At 43.0% G+C, this 20,856-nt stretch overlaps 1 protein-coding gene across 2 annotated transcripts in view; it reads left to right on the forward strand.

Moving 5' to 3' along the window:
- Nucleotides 1–20,856, forward strand: part of IARS1 (isoleucyl-tRNA synthetase 1) — an 89,388-nt gene that overhangs the window by 23,074 nt on the left and 45,458 nt on the right. For both annotated transcript variants that reach the window (XM_051859118.3, XM_089336209.1), the window contains 10 exons: nucleotides 1,861–2,008; nucleotides 3,460–3,547; nucleotides 3,765–3,825; nucleotides 8,251–8,346; nucleotides 13,004–13,126; nucleotides 14,244–14,335; nucleotides 14,895–14,993; nucleotides 16,841–16,967; nucleotides 18,179–18,252; nucleotides 19,332–19,526. In XM_051859118.3, coding sequence (XP_051715078.1) covers nucleotides 1,861–2,008; nucleotides 3,460–3,547; nucleotides 3,765–3,825; nucleotides 8,251–8,346; nucleotides 13,004–13,126; nucleotides 14,244–14,335; nucleotides 14,895–14,993; nucleotides 16,841–16,967; nucleotides 18,179–18,252; nucleotides 19,332–19,526 — 1,103 coding nt within the window. The remainder of the gene's footprint in view (nucleotides 1–1,860; nucleotides 2,009–3,459; nucleotides 3,548–3,764; nucleotides 3,826–8,250; nucleotides 8,347–13,003; nucleotides 13,127–14,243; nucleotides 14,336–14,894; nucleotides 14,994–16,840; nucleotides 16,968–18,178; nucleotides 18,253–19,331; nucleotides 19,527–20,856) is intronic.

A 20,856-nucleotide genomic window follows, 5' to 3' on the forward strand; every position in this document is an offset into this window, starting at 1 on the left:
GAGAAGAGATTGAGAAAGAGCACCCCTACCTGTTGGCCCACTTCCCAAATGCCCATGACAACTGGGGCTAGAGCCAGGAGCCAGCAACTCAGTCCAGGTCTTCTATGTAGGTGGCAAGGACCTAACCACTTGAGCTATCCCTTCTGCCTCCCAGGGTCCGTATTCATAAGAAGCTAGAATTCAGAACCAGAGCCAGAATTCAAATCTAGGCATTCTGGTGTGGGTTGTAGGTATCCATCCATTATCAGCCCAAATAGTCACCCCAAGAGATGTTTATTTTTTAGATTTTTTTTTTTTTTTTTGACAGGCAGAGTGGACAGTGAGAGAGAGAGACAGAGAGAAAGGTCTTCCTTTGCTGTTGGTTCACCCTCCAATGGCCGCCGCGGCCAGCGCGCTGCAGCCGGCGCACCGCGCTGATCCGATGGCAGGAGCCAGGTACTTATCCTGGTCTCCCATGGGGTGCAGGGCCCAAGGACTTGGGCCATCCTCCACTGCACTCCCGGGCCACAGCAGAGAGCTGGCCTGGAAGAGAGGCAACCGGGACAGAATCCGGTGCCCCGACCGGGACTAGAACCCGGTGTGCCGGCACCGCAAGGCGGAGGATTAGCCTAGTGAGCCGCGGCCCCGGCCTATTTTTTAGATTTTCATGTTAAAACATTGCCATAGAGTTGGAGCCAATCTTCTTTTGTTGAATGAGCTGAATTAATATTGATTTATTATAATTTCAATTGTGTGGTGTTTCAGTGTGATTCTTTTTTATATGTTAGAGGAAAGGAAAACTAGTTTCCAAAGCAAGTTATTTTATTGACCTAACTCTTACTGTTAAATAGATAATAATCCTAAAATGTTTCATATTGGTAGCTACTAAAAATTTAAAAATTTTTATGTGTTTAGCAATTTTTATTTAGAATTGCCTGCTTTTTTTCCATGGGTTGGAAATATCAAAATAAATTTAATGTTTTATGTGCATAATAAGGTGAGCAAATTTCATGTATTTCATATATATAGATTTAAGAGAATAATGAGGGGCCAGCGCTGTGGCATAATGGGTAAAGCCACTGCCTGTAGTACCAAATTCCCATATGGGCACCAGTTCAAGTCCTGGCTGCTCCACCTCCAGTCCACCTCCTGCTAATATGCCTGGGAAAGCAGTGGTAGATGACCCAAGTCCTTGGGACCCTGCATCCACATGGGAGACCCAGAAGAAGCTCCTGGCTCCTGGCTTTGGATCGGCTCAGCTCTGGCCATTGCAGCCATTTAGGGAATGACCCAGTGGATGAAAGATCTTTCTTTCTCTCTGCCTTTCCTTCTCTCTGTGTGTAACTCTGCCTTTCAAATAAATAAATAAATCTTAAAAAAAAAAAAACAAACATAATATACCTTCTACCGTATCCTCCCTCCTGCTTGTATATTCTTTTTTGTTTTTTTGGCCAGGCAGAGTTAGACAGTGAGAGAGAGACAGAGAGAGAGTTATAGATAGTGAGAGAGAGAGAGAAAGGTCTTCCTTCCATTGGTTCACTCCCCTAATGGCCGCCACGGCTGGCGCTGTGCCAATCTGAAGCCAGTAGCCAGGTGCTTCCTCCCGGTCTCCCATGCCGGGTGCAGGGACCCAATCACTTGGGCCATTCTCCGCTGCCCTCCCAGGCCACAGCAGAGAGCTGGACTGGAAGAGGAGCAACTGGGACTTGAGCCACGGCACCAGCCTGTATTTTCTTTTAATCAATGTGGCAAATGGCTACTTGGGAGCTCAGTTTATCTTGAAGAGTTACTTATTTTATTCCTCTTTAGGATCAGTTCCTTTTTATTACTTGTCTCTGGCTATGGATTTGTTAAATAATACTTTATCTCATTTTATTCCAGGATGTTCAAGATCCTTCAGTATTTGTAACTTTCCCTTTGGAGGAAGATAAAAATATATGTTTAGTTGCTTGGACAACCACTCCCTGGACTTTACCTAGTAACCTCGCACTTTGTGTTAACCCAGATTTGCAATATGTGAAGATTAAAGGTAAATGTGAACCTGGTCATTTATGATTGATGTGGATAAGATAATTTATATTTTGGAAAGGTATACAAATTTGCATGTCTTTTTAGGGTAAATAATTCTTTGAAAATAATTTCAGAAAATCAGAAAAAATAACTTCCAAAATGTTTTTCTTTTCTGATTGAAAAGAAATATACAAAAATTAAAATAGTACAGAGATACTAATAAATACAGATTAAAATTTGTAATTTCCAGTTTGTTAAATGCTTTTATGCATTTTGCCCCTGTTACAGATGAAGAGTCTAAGATTCTGTGATCATCACGTCATTATTAGGAATTGGTACAGAACTTATGAACTTTGTGCCTTTCAAGTATTCCTTTTTAATAGTGTTATCATGGGCTTAGCTAGGCCTTTTCCATAGCTGTTTTTACGAAGAGAAAATTGATACTTTGTGAACAAATATACCTTCAGATTTGGATAGTTTGTTGGAAGAAAATCTTTGCCAGACGAACTATGTGTCTGAGTTTCATAAGAAAATGTGGACTCCCCTTGTAACAAAGTTCCTTTAAAGTCAGAACTGGGGCATAGCAGGCTTATTAATAGCAGTTTTTCAGCAAATTCCAGAGGGCTTTGCGATGATCTATAATTTCTGATTTTTCTGCAGGTGAACAGTATTCATGACACAGAATCTAGGAAATTCTAGTGTATCGTATCTTACAGTGGAAGTTTAAGTTGACCCTAGATTTTTATCATATAATATCAGTTTTTTATACATTTGCGCAGCTTTTTTCTTCTTAGGATAGTATCCTCTGGAAACACTTGCAATAAGGATACACAGAAAATGTATAAGGACATTTATTACTCCAGTGTTCATACTCAAGAAAATTTGAAAGCGATTTAAGTGTTGATTTGTTGAAAGCAACTTGTGGAATCCTGTAATTCTATTTAAATGAATGAGAAAGTTCTATGTGTGCTGGTTGGTGTATGGAAAGATGTTCACATTATATTAAGTGAAAACAAGTTGCAAAACCATATAGAATATTATCTCATTGTTTAAAAAGAACCTACACACTTTCTATTGTTTGTAGTATATACTTGGAAAAATATCTGGATGAATAGATGCCCAACAGAGAATGTCCAAGAGGGGAGACTACAGGGGACTTTTGCTTTGTGAGCTACTTGATTTGTTAATAATATGATTTTTAACTTTAGACAGAGAAAATAAAGATTAATTTCCTTAGAGTGAATGTAAGATAAATAATAGCTACCAGCTACCTGATTGTATTTTGAGTTTTGTCTTTTCCATGTCTGAGAAATTGTGTCCTATAGTGTTCTTTGCAGTACTCCTCTGACCAGTGGGCATACCAGATACAGAGAATATGGGAGCCCCTCAGGAAAATTAGATACCTGATGCATGTGTAGAGTCAGCCAGTCTGAATGTCACTGAGGTTCACTCTTTCCCTTGTTCTCATAGATGTTGCAAGAGGAAAATTACTCATTTTAATGGAAGCCAGATTATCAGCCCTCTACAAATCGGAGAGTGACTATGAGATCCTTGAAAGGTGAATATTCAAACAGTTGAGGTGTGTGTCTTTCGTTTTAAAAAGACAGAATCTTTATTATCCCAAACCCATATAATTCAAGTTTAGTTTCATGACTTAGGATGTTCAAATTGTGTGTTTCAGCATTAATGACTAGGGAGCAAGCAAGCCAGTGGTGTGTAGTTTCATTTCTTTGATTTTAATCTAAATTTTAGTTTGCCTTTCTCCTTTTTTTAAGGTTTCCTGGTTCTTATCTCAAGGGCAAGAAATACATGCCTCTGTTCGACTATTTTGTGAAGGTAACTTGGGGTCCCTGTTGCAGGCACTGTCCACATCCATGTATTCGGTAACTGGAGCAGTGTCATAAGTAAAATTCACATTGTGTTGTTGTTATATTGTTCATATGAATGTACCTGAATCCAAAAGCCTGCTATGGTATTAGCAAATTTAAATTGTGCTGCCTTCTTGCCATATAATTAAAATTATGTGGGAATATTTGAAAGTACATGTCTCAAGTTATATAAGAAGTCACTTTACATTTTATTAGATTTATGTGTGTATTTTTCATCGATTATTGTCTACATTTTACATTGTAAATGCTTTGAATTTTAGGTTTTCTTTTACTGTGTTGTTTATTTTACAAATTCCATTTAAAAATTATTAATGCTGCCGGCGCCGCGACTCAATAGGCTAATCCTCCGCCTTGCGGCGCCAGCACAGCGGGTTCTAGTCCCAGTCTGGGCGCCGGATTCTGTCCCGGCTATCCCTCTTCTAGGCCAGCTCTCTGCTGTGGCCCGGGAGTGCAGAGGAGGATGGCCCATGGGATGTCTCCCATAGGGGACCGGGAGAGGTGCCTGGCTCCTGCCTTTGGATCAGCGCAGTGCGCCGGTTGCAGTATGCCAGCCGCGGCGGCCATTGGAGGGTGAACCAACAGCACAAGGAGGACGTTTCTCTCTGTCTCTCTCTCTCACTGTCCACTCTGCTTGTCAAAAAAAAAAATTATTAATGCTTAAATAAAACATTGCATGTAAAAGTGGAGTTCATGGAGGCCAGCATAGTGACACAGTGGATAAAGCTGCTGCTAGCATCCCATATGAGCACCGTTTCCAGTCCCAGCTGCTCCCCTTCCAATCCAGCTGCCTGCTAGTGTGTGTAGGAAAGAAACAGAAGATGACCCTGGTGCTTGGGCCCCTGCAACCACATCGGAGGAAGCTCCTGGATCCTGGCTTTGGCCTGGCTTAGCCCTGGCCATTGTGGCCAGCATATGGAAGATCTCTCTGCCTTTCAAATAAATAAGTTATAATCTTTTTTTTAAATGTATTTATTTATTTGAAAGAGTTACACAAAGAAAGAAGGAGAGGCAGAGAGAGAGAGGTCTTCCGTCTCCTCGTTTACTCCCCAATTGGTTGCAGTGGCTGGAGCTGTGCCGATCCTAAGCCGGGAGCCAGGAGCTTCCTCTGGGTCTTCTATGCAAGTGCAGGGGCCCAAGGACTTGGGCCATCTTCCACTGCTTTCCCAGGCCATAGCAGAGAGCTGGATCGGAAGTGGAGCAGCTGGTACTAGAACCAGCGCCCATGTGGGATGCCTACACTGCAGGTGGGGCTTTACCTGCTACACCACAGCACCAGACCCCTCACTGATCCTTAATTAAAGCTATTGGACTAAGAACATGAACAGCACCTTCATACCAAAGACATTACATAGAACCTCTAATCAAATGGAAATACCACTTATTTCACAACACAGGATAAGATATCCGCTGACACGGTGATATTCCTGCTCACAGAGAAGAGAATTTAATTGACACCTGTTGCCTCAACCATTAGGATCCTATGCCCAGTGTCTGTCATCTATCCATTTTTGTGTGCATTGGTTAACCTGTATTTTTTGTTTCCTACCTAATGGACTTCCTCCTCCTGTGTTTCTCTGGATTGATTTCCCTATGCTCTGCCCTCATCTTGTCCCTCCCACAGCCTTTGGTTACTTGCCAGCATTCCTGGCAAGTCCTCACTCTGTTCAACAGTTTGATTTGGGGCAGACCCACACCCGAACCGTATCTCCAAACTGGCCTTCCTCTTTCCTGCCTCACTGCCGTTTTCATTAAGCTTTCCTGACATTTTAAAAATTACCTCATCTTTCTTTGGTTGTAATCCACCTTCCAAGTCTGAACTCAGATGTCAGCTGCAAGAAGCATTTTCTGAGATGCCTCCATAGTCTCTCCTTTTGAAAAATGTCCTTACTGCACTCTTCTCTTGTATATCTGAAAACTTTTCCCCTCCATTGGTGACTCTCACCTTTTTGAACCATAGACATTGTTGAGAACCTGAGGGACCCTCACTGTTCTCAGAAAAAGTGCATGTGGACACACTAGAGAGGAATTTTGGCTGAAGGCAGAGGTCTGTTTAGAATATGTACTTCGTATATACTGAATTAAGTCAAATAACACGTAACCATTAAGTTAAGTTTCCTGAAATATCTGACACTGGTAGTGAATTTTATACAAGTGCTACAAATTCCTGTTGTGCTGCAGTAGTACACGTGCCCTGAAATATCAAGTGAAACTGAAATGATAGCTGCTGCTCGAGAGGCAGCACTGCTGCCCATGGGGTGTCTGTTGACCTGGCGTCGGCGTGGGTGAGATCCGGAGCTGGGCTCGGTAGCAAGGACACAGTCAGGTCTAGGAAGGTGCTTTTGGCTCACTGTGCATCTGATCCTAAGGGCCCACCTCATATTCTCACTTTACATTTGAACTATTGAAGACACACCTTTTAGCACCTTTCATACCACACTTTCCAAAATATTTCAGGGTGATTTAGGCTACCACAGTTAAAAATTCCTGATTATTTTTCAATTTTCGTTTTTAGTTAAGCAAAATGCTGGGTTGTAGTTGAAAGTAATGTTGTATTGGAACCACAAGACCCTTGTTTCAGGTCAGGTCCAAGCTTCAGCACTACTCAGTATAATTTGAGCAAGGCCTTAATCTTTGTTCTGAGTTTACTCATCTGTGAAATGCAAATAGAACCAGAATATTTTTTTAATTTCATTAATTTATTTGAAAGGCAAAATTGGGATGGAGGGAAGGTATCTTCCGTCTACTGGTTCACTCCCCAAATGTCCACAACAGCCAAGGCTGGGCCAGGCTGAAGCCAGCAGCCAGGAGTTTCCTCTGAGTCTCCCAAGTGAGTGCAGGGGCCCACAGACTTGGGCCTTCTGCTGCTTTCCCTGGCACCCTAGAAAGGAGCTGGATCAGAAATTGAGCAGCCAGGACTTGAACTAGTGTCCATGTGGGATGCTGGTGTTGTTGGCAGCAGCTTTATCCACTATGCCACAGTGCCTGGCCCAGAATATTTTTTAAACATGTGAATACTAATATATTTTTCACAGGATTATAGGAATTCAATGTGGAAGTCACTTAGTGAAGTTATTTTACTGAGACGGAGGGGGAGGACAAAGAAGGTCTAGTTTGAGACAAAGGGTATGAAGAGATGAGAAAAGGTACATCTTCTAGCAGTGTTGATAGTAACCTGATCTTATTGCTGTGGCAAAAAAAAAAAAAAAAAAATTGAATTGAATGTAATCTGTTAAACCTACAGTGGATACATTATCTTGTCAGTAAAAAATCTGTATACTTCTTGGCTACTCACCTGTTCCTTTGAAAAAGATTTTACTTTTATGACCAAAATATTTAACCTGAACAGAAGGCAAAATGAGAAGCAAAATGCAGTGATTGAAAATGTATCAGAAATGAATTATTTAAGAACCACATTTTCTAAGACTGCATGAGAACTCATGAATAAGCCTTTTTAAAAACAAAAAGATTGGCCGGCGCTGCGGCTCACTAGGCTAATCCTCCACCTGCGGCGCCGGTACCCCAGGTTCTAGTCCCGGTTGGGGAGCCAGGTTTTGTCCTGGTTGCTCCTCTTCCAGTCTAGCTCTCTGCTGTGGCCCAGGGAGTGCAGTGGAGGGTGACCCAAGTGCTTGGGCCCTGCACCCGCATGGGAGACCAGGAGAAGCACCTGGCTCCTGGCTTCAGATTGGCGCAGCACGCCAGCCGCAACACTCCAGCTGTAGCGACCACTTGGGGGGTGAACCAACAGAAAAAGGAAGACCTTTCTGTCTCTCTCTCTCTCTGTTTTTCACTGTCTAACTCTGCCTGTCAAAAAGAAATAAAAAAAGATTTATTTATTTGAAAGGAAGAGTTACAGAGAGAGAACTAGAGATCTTTATCTGCTGGTCTAATCCCCAGATGACCGCAACACCAGGACTGGGGCATGCTGAAACCGGCAGCCAGGAGCTTCATCCTGGGGTCTCCCACTTGGGAGCCCAAATACTTGGCCCATCTTCTGCTGCTGTACATTAGCAGGGAGCTGGATTGGAAGTGGAGCAGGCAGGACTCAATCTGGCCACCCATACGGGATGCTGGTGCTGCTGTCTGCTGTTGGTAATTTAACCCACTGTGTCACAGTGCTGGCCCCAAATAGGCCCATTTTTGAGGCAAGGTGATCACTAATTTTTGTATGTCTTCCTTCAGATACTTATTTCATTTGTAAGTGATGAGTCATTATTTATGGAAAAGATGTATTGTATTGGCATGTTTCTTTCCACCCTGAGTTGTTATGTCTTTTGAAGTTCTGAAAATAATTTTACATGTTAAAATTTTTGTCATGCTCTTACTTGTAAGTTAACACCACAGACACAGTGTTTCGTTACCCTTTATATTGCAGTATAAAGAAAATGGTGCTTTCACTGTGCTCGTTGACCACTATGTGAAGGAGGAAGAAGGCACGGGCGTGGTACACCAGGCTCCTTACTTCGGCGCTGTGAGTAGCATAAATCTTGCAGACATGTTTTGAGAAGTTAAATATCTTTCCATGGACTATTGAGTCATGTGTCCCATCAAGCTTTTTACCCCCTTCTGTACCATGGATGAGGGCAGCACTTTTCTGGCTCACTGTCCCCAAGATAGCCTGGAAAACTTGAATCTTGTGTTCCCTTTCATCCTGAACTGATTTCTGAAAATGGTGAGTCAAATCCACGGCTATTGCCTTTATTCATCCATGAGTTTTATGAAGTAAATGTCTGTCTTTGGGTTTATAGTTCTGAATTTTGACCAGTGTCTAGACACTTTCAGTCACTAAAACACAGGCTGTCCTATCTTCCCTGCTGTGTGCTTGACCAAATATTACATGATCAAAAGGGAGAACCAGACCTCTCCCCTCAAAATTGTATTCTACAGTTAATGTTCCATTTTTCCCAGAATAACTTTTCAAAAATGGACCTTTTAATATGATTGTATATGAATATTCATCAATATGCATAAAAGCACAGTGACAGGGATCAAAAGCATATGCATGAAAGTAAACCAGCCCTCACTTTAAACAAGTGGGCAGTTCTGGGTAAGGCTTTTTTTCTTTTTTTTTTTTTTTAAAGGTTTATTTATTTATTTGAAAATCAGAGTTACACAGAGAGAGAAGGAAAGGCAGAGAGAGAGAGGTCTTCCATCCTCTTGTTCACTCTCCAATTGGCTGCAACAGTCAGAGCTGTGCCGATCCAAAGCTAGGAGCCAGGAGCTTCCTCTGGGTCTTCCCATGCAGGTTCAGGGGCCCAAGGACTTGGACCATCTTCCACTGCTTTCCCAGGCCATAGCAGAGAGCTGGATCGGAAGTGGAGCAGCCAGGTCTCAAAGTGGTGCCCATGTGGGATGCTGGCACCGCAGGCGGCGGCTTTACCTGCTGCGCCATAGCACCGACCTCCTGAGCAAGGTTTTTAATTGACTGGATAACCTTTTCCTCCTCTGTGGCCTAGAGTGATAGAGTTTACTTGTTGAGATAACTGTGGGGATTAAATAAAATTGGGTCTACAGAGAATTTAGTGCCTGATACTCTGGGAGTGACAGTTGCGCATGGTCAGTGCTGCTAGGATTGCACATACAAGCTCTGCTCATATTTTCTGAGCTTGATTCTTTATGGATGAGAGGCCTTTGGAACATGACTTTGTTCTAGGAAGCAACAAAGCTACTTTCTCTCTCTCTCTCTCTCTCTTTTTTTAATATTTATTTATTTGAAAGGCTAGGTGACAGAGATCTTCCACCCTTTGGTTCATACTCCAAATCCCAAATGGCCACAATATCCAGGGCTAGGCCAGGCCAAAGCCAGGAGCCAGAAACTCCATCTGGGTCTCCTGTGTGGGCGGCAGGGACCTCAAGTACTTGAGCCATCATCTGCTGCTTCTCAGGTGCATTAGCAGGGAGCTGGATCAGGAGCACGGTAGAAGGGACTTGAACAGATACTTTGGTATTGATGTAAGCATCCCAAAAGGTAGTTGAACCTGCTGTGCCACAACACTGGCCACTCCATTTATTATTTTTTATATTATGCAACCATTTTTTGAAAATATCAAGTATACAAGAATATTTCAGAAATTTCATGGATATGAGTATTATGAAAAAACTATAGCTGAGTTTCAAAAAGATTTTTGTACCAAAATAAACTTACTATAAAAAATCTTGGCCAGCGCCGCGGCTCAATAGGCTAATCCTCCACTTGCGGCACTGGCACCCTGGGTTCTAGTCCTGGTTGGGGCGCCAGATTCTGTCCCGGTTGCTCCTCTTTCTGTCCAGCTCTCTGCTGTGGCCCGGGAGTGTAGTGGAGGATGGCCCAAGTCCTTGGGTCTTGCACCCCATGGGAGACCAGGAGAAGCACCTGGCTCCTGGCTTCTGATCAGCGCGGTGCGCCCGCCGCAGCAGCCATTGGGGGGGGTGAACCAACGGCAAAAGGAAGACCTTTCTCTCTGTCTCTCTCTCTCTCACTGTCCACTCTGCCTGTAAAAAAAAAGGGGGGGGGGGCGGAACCTTTACATTCTCATCATTCTACTACGTCAGTTATCAATATTTTGGGAATCCTGTTTGATTTGTCTTGATCTTGCCTTTCTTCCCCTAGATTGTTCATATTTTGCCTGGAAGATTTTGAAGCAAATCAACCCAAAAAAATTGATTTGTAAATAATTCTAGTTGCATCCCTCTTTTTTTTTTTTTTTTTTTTTTTTTTGACAGGCAGAGTGGACAGTGAGAGAGAGAGACAGAGAGAGAAAGGTCTTCCTTTGCTGTTGGTTCACCCTCCAATGGCCGCTGCGGCTGGTGGCGCACCACACTGATCCAATGGCAAGAGCCAGGTACTTATCCTGGTCTCCCACGAGGTGCAGGGCCCAAGTACTTGGGCCATCCTCCACTGCACTCCCTGGCCACAGCAGAGAGCTGGCCTGGAAGAGGGGCAACCGGGACAGAATCCGGTGCCCTGACCGGGACTAGAACCCGGTGTGCCGGCGCCGCAAGGTGGAGGACTAGCCTAGTGAGCCACGGCGCCAGCTTAGTTGCATCCCTCTTAAGGACTTAATTTTAATATAGTTACCATACCATTGTTATTTATATATAATAAAATAAGCAGTTCCTTAGTACTACCTAATACTTTATTTATACTCAAATTTGATAGTACTACTTAATGAATTTGAGAAACTAATAAAATATCTGTTCATATTTTCTTTTTTTATTATTTTTTTAAAGATTTATTTATTTGAAAGTCATAGTTAGAGAGACAGAGAGCGAGCTTCTATCCACTGATTCACTCTCCAAATGGCAGTAGCAGTTGGGTCTCCCACGTGAGTGCAGAGATCCAAGCACTTAGGCCATCTTCTGCTGCTTTCTCAGGCACATTAGCAGGGATCTGGATTGGAAGTGGAGCAGCCAGATCTGGAACTGCAGCCTGTTTGGGATGCTGGCATCACAGGCAGCGGCTTTATCTGCTACATCAAAATGCCGACCCCATAATTTCTTCTTAAAGATTTATTTATTTATTCGAACAGCAAAGTGACAGGGTGAGGAAAGGGCAAGATCTCCCCTCAGCTGATTCACTCTCCTAAATGCCTGTAACATCCAGGGTTGGTCCAGACCAAAGTCAGGAGCCAGGACTTCTATCTGGGTCTTCCAAGTTAATGGTAGGGACTTAAATACTTGGGCCACCATATGTTGCTTCCCAGGTGCATTAATAGGGAGCTGGATGGATCAGAAGCAGAATAGCTGTGACCCTCCGATACAAGGTGTGGGCATCCCAAGAGACGACCTAACCCACTGTACCACAATGCTCGCCCCCAGCTCTTCAAAATTTTAGGATCTATTGGTGTGGTTACTCCTCTGATATGTGATAAAAAGATCATTTCTTGGTTTTGAATTGTAGATTAGATTTTCCTTCTGAAATGTGGGTATTTGACATTGACTATAGTTAAACCTCATATGTCTATCTTGTATGTCATGCAGGTTAATGTTAAAGTCGGTTGTTGGAACTGAAGCCTTTACCCCATTCAGTAAACGTTTTCTGAGAGGCCTGGCACCACCCTGTTTTCAGCAGGAGATGCTGTAGGAGTGTAGTATCTGCAAAGTCCATGTCCTCACTGTGCTTGGCTTTGCTCAGGAAGGCTGTTTGTAGCCAGTGCAGTGGGTAGGAGTGTGCACTCCACACCCTGATCCCTGCTGTCCTCTGGGGCTTGCTTTCTCTGCACATGTCCCACCACAGGAAATCTCAGCACAAAGAAGTGAATGTAATTCCAAGGGGAAGCATGTCAGCATTTCAGCTTGCTTCTGGAGTCAAACCAGAATGGGGTTTCACTAGGACAGGACTATCAGACAGTCTCCAGAATTTCAGACTGAACAGCGTGCATAGCATAGCAAGGACCATGAGCCTTAGGGCAGGCTGTCTGGTTTTGAATGCTTACCTGAGTTATTCTTTATGCCTTGGCTTTCTCATCTGTAAAATGCTGGTTTGTGCAAGTTAAACACCTGCTGAAAACTGGGTCTATCTGTCTGTTCTCCTTGCAAGAGGATCAGATGAGCTATTGTAGTAAAGTGCGTAGAGTGCTGTCTCACATGGAGAGTTAGAAGTTTTTTCTGATTGTTGTTGATACACTTCACATCTATTCCTGAAGCATCATGAGGAAGCTGTGCCACGTGAGGTGCAGATTATTTATTCCGGCTTATTTTACTCAGATTTAAGTCAGTATTGCCAGTCTTTGGTCTGTTCCTTGGCAGGTTTTAAATCCACATGTACATTACATGAAATTGAGTAAGTCTTACCTTATACCTGTATGTATTTCCTTTTTCAGGTGTATGTCGATGCTGCTGTTAAAAATAGCTTTGATTTAGTTTTAAAACATTCATGTGTGTCTTCTGTCTTAGTGGATAGCCTGCTGTATGTAGAGATTTGTGTATGTAGAGATTTGCAAAGACTAGGATGAATGATCTAATCCCTGTCCAGCTGTGACTGTTCTCTGAATGGTCCCTGAGTCACCTTCAGTTAAGAGGATAAAGTTGATAATCAGAATGTCAAAAATTTCTGTTGTCAGCCTTGAGCACGTCTTGTTTTCCTCCTTCTCTCACCCACGCTTACAGTGTCTCATTTTTCCCTCCCAACCCTCTTTTCCTCTTCCCAGGATGACTATCGGGTGTGTATGGACTTCAACATTATTCAGAAAGATTCACTCCCTATTTGCCCTGTGGATGCATCAGGCTGCTTCACAGCAGAAGTGACACATTTTGCAGGACAATATGTTAAGGTCAGTAATCTGTATGGCATAGAAGATGCCATTCTCATCTTACTTCTTATATCAGTCAGTTTTTCTTTCTTTCTTTTTTTTTTTTTCTATATGGAAAGTAGCGTAACTTCTGGTTGGTCTCCATCATTTATAATTTATTGTAACTCACCTTGGAAATTGCTTTTGGATTTTTTTTTGGCATGTAAAATTATCTTTAGAGGAAACATGCTGTTGTTTCAGGGTAGGAATGAGAACACTGGGGTCTGATTTTTGTCTCATGGAGCAGCTTTGTGACCTTAAGGTTATATATATATTTTTTCTTTTAAGATTTATTTATTTTATCTGAAAGGCAGAGGCAGAGAGAGAGAGAGAGAGAAAGAGGGTGGTCTCCATCCACTGGTTTACTCCCCAGATGGCCGCACGGCCAGAGCTACTCCCATCTGAAGCCAGGAGCCAGGAGCTTCTTCTGGATCTCATGCAGGTGCAGGGGCCCAAGGGCTTGGGCCATCTCTGCTGCCTTCCCAGGCCAAGGCAGAGAGCTTGATAGGAAGTAGAGCAACTGGGATTCAAACTGGTGCCCATATCGGGTGCTGGCACTAAAGGCAGCAACTTTACCCGCCATGCCACAGTGCCAGCCCTGAGGTTATCTTTTCCGGCTGAGAATTTCACTGCCTTAAATGTTAGGGGAATACTTACTGCTGTAAGTAAGTAGCTAGAATACTTGAATGGCTAAAAAAAATGGCCAGTTTTTAATTTATTTATTCATTTCTATTCTTCATACAGACATACAGACAGGGATTTCATCTGCTGGTTTATTCCCCAAATACCTAAAATGGCTATGTCTCCCATGTTGGTGGCAGGAATCCAGTTATTTGAATCGTAATCTGCTGCCTCCCTTGGTCTGCATTAAGCAGAAAGCTGAAATTGAAAGCAGAACTGGGACAGGAACCTAAGCTCTGGTATAGGACATGGGCACCTTAGTCACTAGGCCTAATGCCTGCTCCAGATAATATTTTTAAATGATATATGTGTTATTTGCACCTTTTATTCATAAGAAAATATTATATATTAATAGTATAATGTTATTGCTATCCAGTATTTTAGAAGTTTTAATGGCAAATTTTTAATTTTTTAACAGGATGCTGACAAAAATATCATCAGGACCTTGAAGGAATGGGACCGACTTCTTATGGCCAGCACCTTCACTCACAGCTACCCTTTCTGCTGGAGGTCAGTGGAAACAGAGACTGTGTGCTGGGCCTTCATATCTGTGGTGTCCTTTACAGTTAGTGTTTGCAGGCTTGCCCTCTTTATTTTTAGGAGAGGTTTATGAATGAATTAAATTGCCTCCTTCCTTGGGCACTATGTGAAAAAAATAGAAATGTACAAATCTTTTCATTGTTGAGGCCACATTTTTTAGGATGAGAAACATCTCTAAAATTTTATAATGGGTTTATTGAGACATGTAATGGGATATCCAGTTGTAATACAATATCTTGCTATGAGAACAGAGGTGAAAATCAAATAGTGAATTCAGATTCAGTTCCCACATTTCCACTGTGCTGATGTTGACTCGTTTTTTAAACAGCTGTCATTAGCAGAACTATATTTTCCTGTCTGGTCTTGCTTTTTTGGAACTGTGAAGACTTGGATGTTGTTGCTGTAATAAAAATGCATATTAGTAGAAGGCCAAGTAGGTGGTGATGTTAACAAGAGACTGTCAAGTTAGTCTTTGCTGGGTCCTGCAATGTCTTGGTCTGACTAGCTGTGTCTGCATTTCTGCTCCCAGGTCGGACACACCCCTCATTTACAAGGCAGTGCCCAGCTGGTTTGTACGAGTAGAGCACATGGTGGACCAGCTCCTGAGGAACAATGACCTGTGTTACTGGTGAGCAGAGAGATGTGTTTCTTCATACTGTCCTATAATGTAGTTAACATGATTACGCTTCCCCCAGATTATAATATTTTTACTGGCCACCTTTTATTTATTGTGTTTTGTAATAGTTGTAATTTGCTCTATGTATTGAGGAACACAAAATAATTTAAATAATATTATACAACATATGTAACCTTCTTAATACTAAAGCATTTGCAGAAGTGATTTGCTTTTTTAAAACCCCATGGAAATGAACAGCTGCCTTCATTTAAGGTAAAGGATGGAATGACTTTGGAGAAAATCTGATTGGACTGTTAGCATTAAATAATAGTAATTTTCAGAATAAACATTGTTTTCAGACACACCTACAAAGCCATTTACACTTAACCACTTTTGCTAGTTGTTGATTTCCTGAAGATGTCTCTTGCACTCATCTTTCTCCACGGTCCCGAGCCCAGAAGCCCGTGCCCTCCCAGCTGATATCTGACCCATGAGATAGCCCAAGAAGTGTTTCAGCCTGTGGGTGCAATATAAAACAAGGCTTGGATCTATGTTTTCAAAAGAATGGTTTTCACTGGGAGCCTAGAGTTTATTCGTTCTTCCCACAAAGACCCAATTACACTGAAGTATTGCATTTGATTTTGGGAGAGTGATGAGAATCTCTGGACAGTAAAGGAAATGGTTTTAAACTGTAGCCTTCTAAAATTTCCTAGCAAAATGATCTTGATTTCTTTTTTTTTTTTTAAAGATTTATTTATTTTTATTTGAAAGAGTTACACAGGGGAGAGGCAGAGAGAGAGAGAGGTCCTCCATCCAATGGTTTACTCCCCAGTTGGCTGCAATGGCTGGAGCTGCGCTGATCCGAAGCCAGGAGCCTCCTCTGGGTCTCCCACGCGGGTGCAGGGGCCCAACCACTTGGGCCATCTTCCACTGCTATCCCAGGCCATAACAGAGAGCTGGATCAGAAGCAGAGCAGCCAGGTCTCGAACCGGAGCTCACATGGGATGCCAGCGCCCAGGCCAGGGCGTTAACCCTCTGCACCACAGCGCCGGCCCTGAACCTGATTTCTTAAAAAGCAATTTTTCCATTTTCAAAACTAGCAAGCTCACTATTTCTCCTAATGTCTGTGGTACAAGGTATAGAAAAATAGTAAGATAGGCTTGAAGTGGGTACAGGCATATAAACTGATCTTTATAATGCAAAATGGTAACTACAGTGCCCAAGAGGATTTTGGGGTGCCCTTTCAGCCTGTGCTTGGGAAAGATTCTCCTAGGCTGAACCTTGAGTAATAAGGAACAATTTTTCAATCAGGCAGAACGAAGTTTGGGAGTGAGTGGGTTGAAGTCATGGCTGCATTTTAGAAGGAAGGCACAGACAAAGGCAGTCAGATCAGGACCCACATGCTGAGAAACTTGCCCATTACTGGAGCTGAAAATATAAGGCCAGAGATGAAAAAGAAGGCTGTAGAAGGCCCCTAGAGCACCTGCCAACTGCCCAGCTTATTGGGAGCCCAGGCAACAGCATTTAAAGCCACTGTCATGTGGGTGGTTTTAGAGACTAGAGTTGAGTAAGCTGAGGCTGGCGATAGCCAAAGTGGCCAGAGGTTTGTGATGTCCTTCGTGAGTGAGGAAGACACAGGAAGTTGGTGTGAAGTTCATCAGCTGCCATGTGGACTGTTGTATATGCTGATGCCACCCATTCAGAAGACTTCTAGTCAGGAGCTCAGTGTTTCCTGAGCATTTGGCCCACGAAATGGGAGGCCAGACTTAGTATATCAAACCAGAGGAGTGTATGTATAATGTACAAGTTTGGCTTACTAGTGTCCTTACATAATTGGTTCTTTGATCTGTTTATGGCAGGGTCCCAGAGTTTGTGCGAGAAAAGCGATTTGGAAATTGGCTGAAAGATGCCCGTGACTGGGCAATTTCCAGAAACAGATACTGGGGTACCCCCATCCCACTTTGGGTCAGCGATGACTTTGAGGAGGTGAGGCAAGCAGCATCTGTTTGTGTTGGTTTTGTTGAAGCACTTTGTCGATGCCCTCTGAATGTGATGTTAAAGAATATAGTTTCTTATTCTTTTGCTCCTTATTTCAGGTTTGTTTTCTTTTTTACTCTTTAGTCTTTCCTAGAATCATGAATCTGTTTAGAGTTTTTAACTTTTATTTGTGATTAAATTAAGTCTTATGTATTTCTGTGTGAGAGTGAAAAATAAAGTTTGTGTTTTTCTCGGGGAAATCTACATATTAAATTTTTTGCTTGTTTGCTCTGATATCTTTGTTGTGTGCATTGTTATCATATCAACTTAAGGTTCAACTGACCTAGTGAAAAAGAAAAACTTGAAAAAAAATTGCCAAAGCATTGTAGACCTCTAACTGCTAGATTTCAGTAAATGTGAGTGTGTTTGGGTGTAAGGATATATACATTTGCATAGATGTGTTTTTGTGGTGGGATCTTCAGTACAGTGCTGAATACGTTAAGGCAGTGAGGAGTAAATCTCCTGTGGAGACCTGTAAGGCAGCAGTGAGGTAGCTGAATCAGAAGACTTCAGGACTGAACAGGAAGTCGGAGAAAGAGGCCCGGGTGTTCTCCCGGCAGGCCAAGCTCTCTTCCTGAATGAGACTCCCCAGCAGCTCCTCTTGCCATGGCCCTTGTCACATGGTTACCCCATTCTGAGTGTCAGCTGGCCCTGGCCCTGGGCTACTTACCTAAATATAATTGTAACATCTGGTGATTTTGTGATTTAGTTTGCTTATTTCCATGTAGTCCAAACACAGCAATTTAGTTCTGGCTTTGTCTTGGAAAGAGTCTAGACGAAAGAGCCAGATTCGGGTGCTTTAGAGTCAGAGGTATTTATTTATCCTGGTTAATTTGTACAGAGATTGGATCATAATAAACCTCAAGAAGGACTTATTGTAGTGTCTATGGATGTTTAAAATCCTCTACATGTAGAGGCTCCTCTGATACAAGGCTGGGTAATAAAATACCCTGGTTAGCTCTCACCTTTCAGAGACCAACTGGTGGTCTTTCATGAGAGGTAAGCCACATTGGTGATAACTGTCCTTCAGCTAGGTTGGTATGTTAATAAACTTTTTTTAAAAATCAAAGGTTTCTGAAACCTGAATGATATGTAAACTGAATCTTTGTGGTCTCTTTGGCTTTTAAGGAGCTTCTGCTTTTTAATTCTGTTTTTGACAGGTAGTATGCATTGGATCAGTGGCGGAACTTGAAGAACTTTCGGGAGCAAAAGTTTCAGATCTCCACAGAGAGAGGTGAATTTTTGAATGTCTATTTTTTTTTTTTTTTTTTTTTTAAGACAGGCAGAGTTAGACAGAGAGAGAGAGAGAGAGAGAGAGGTCTTCCTTCCATTGGTTCATTCCCCCAAATGGCCACTATGGCCGGCACACTGCACCGATCCAAAGCCAGGAGCCAGGTGCTTCTCCTGGTCTCCATGCGGGTGCAGGGCCCAAGCATTTGGGCCATCCTCCACTGCCTTCCTGGGGCACAGCAGAGAGCTGGACTGGAAGAGGAGCAACCGGGACTAGAACCTGGCACCCATGTGGGATGCCAGCACTGCAGCCGGAGGATTAACCAACTAAGCCACGGTGCCGGCCCCAGAATGTCTGACTCTTTGGTCCTGTCATCGTCCTGGCAGGACATGGTCTTTAGTAATTACAGGGGTGCTGATATAAGTCACTGGTTTGTTGGTTATTCCTCTGGTGACTTGTCCTGCTGAGGTCATGTGGCTTCCATCCTTGAGTGAAATGTCAGGTGAATTTGGTACGTGGACTTTCAGATTGAGGACTTAGGGTACTCAAAACCCTTGAACTACTTCGTATCTCTCTCTCTCTCTCTTTTTTTTTTTTTTTTTAATTTTTTGACAGCCAGAGTGTACAGTGAGAGAGACAGAGAGAAAGGTCTCTTGACAGATGCACATAATATCTTATCAGGGCTAAACCACATGTTCTGTTGCATTTAAGATTAATAGAAATGGGGGCCTGCGCTGTGGTGTAGGGGGTAAGGATGCACCCTGCAGTGCTGGCATCCTATATGGGCAGCGGTTCAAGTCATGGCTGCTCCATTTCTGATCCATCTCTCTGCTGTGGCCTGGAAAAGCAGGAGATGGCTCAAGTCCTTGGGCCCCTGCACTCATGTGGGAAGGCCCAGAAGAAGCTCCTGTTTCCTGGCTTTGAATTGGCACAGCTCTGGCCATTGCAGCCAATTAGAGAATAAACCAATGGATGCAAGACCTCTCTCTGCCTCTCCTTCTCTGTGTAACTTTGACATTCAAATAAATAAATAAATCTTTAAAAAAAAGATTTATAGAAGTGGTCATTTTTCTGTTTGTTAGCATTGACCACCTGACCATTCCGTCACACTGCGGGAAGGGACGGTTGCATCGCATCTCTGAAGTATTTGACTGCTGGTTTGAGAGTGGAAGCATGCCCTATGCTCAGGTTCATTACCCATTCGAAACCAAGAGGGAGTTTGAAGACTCCTTTCCTGCAGACTTCATTGCTGAAGGCATCGACCAAACCAGAGGATGGTATGCCCCTTCTTCCCTCAAGTGTTTTACTGATTATATTTTATTGAGCAAGCGTCTTCCTGAATGCCTGCTGTGTATCTGCTGGGTGCTTGGGAGTGGTGGCAAACCAGATAGACTCCATTCTTGCCCTCTGTGCCTTCCCACCCACCAAACTACCTTTTCAGTAGGAATCCCTCACTACAGCAGGACTGTGGTTCTACTATTTGAATTATTTCACTCACAGTTCTAGAATTTATGTTGGAATTTGACATGGGATGAACCACTTAATATGTGTTTATATTAAGTCATTTACTGAAATGTTTAATGAATATTTACCAATGAGATAATAGATTGGTTGCTGGAAACTCGGGGGATAGTTGGAAGTGTACTCAGATGTTGAGTCTAGCCTTCAAAGCTAACAACACAAAGTTCCTGGAAATGAAGATTTTGGAAAAATGATACATGGATTTCAAATCTTTTTTGCACCAAAATGAACTTTTCATTCGTTTTTCCATGAAGTTTAGCATATAGGGTGGGGTTTTTTGTGTGTGCCTCATTGAAGGCAGTACTGTCATCCTTTTATGGGTAAGAGGGTGAGTTCCTTGCTTTTTGTGGATGGGGTTTGTTGACCCAGGTGCTCGTTGCTTTCATTAGCTGTGTTTCTGGAGGGTGGGTTAAATGACTGGGTCGTATCATTTTCTGCTTTTTCAATCTACAGTAGTCACTGGAGTCACACCTTGGAATGTGCAGTTTTCAAGTTCTAGTCTTTTACAGAAAGAAATGACCACAAACAAATTCCTCTTTTAAGGGAGAGCCAGATGATTTGCCAGGGCGCTGAATTCTCTGAGGAGTGGTGAAGTCTAGCTTCTGTTGCCAGTATTCATATGGGTCCTGTGTCCCTGCCGTCCCCACCCTTTCCCTCCGGCCAGAGCTGCATGTTCTGAGCGCCATGGGCTCTTCAGCCCTCCTTTGGAACTGAAACAGCAGGAGCATGTGGGAGTGGCAAGACTGCATCACTGCAGGACACAGGGGCAGCACCGTGAGGATGCTTTTGGGCACATAAGGAGACACATAATACCTTCAGAATAAAGGCATTTTCCATGCTCCTGAAGTTCTACCTTTTGACTTCTGGATAATGCTTTTTGCCTCTTTTGTCATCGGATTGTCCCACGTGATCCTGAGCCAGAGGCCACATGTCCCTCATCTTCAGCAGGCATATCTGGTGGTCCTGAGGCGCCTCTAAGTGCTGCCTCTGGCCCTTTTGCTGCCTCCCAAGATGGGGCAGGGCCCCTCTCCTGTAGCAGAGGAAGGATCAGCACATCACTGTAGGACTTTATTTGGTGTAAATAAA

This window comes from Oryctolagus cuniculus, chromosome 1, assembly GCF_051225735.1.
Source record: "Oryctolagus cuniculus isolate XC-2025 breed Fujian yellow rabbit chromosome 1, ASM5122573v1, whole genome shotgun sequence".
Taxonomy (NCBI): Eukaryota; Metazoa; Chordata; class Mammalia; order Lagomorpha; family Leporidae; genus Oryctolagus; species Oryctolagus cuniculus.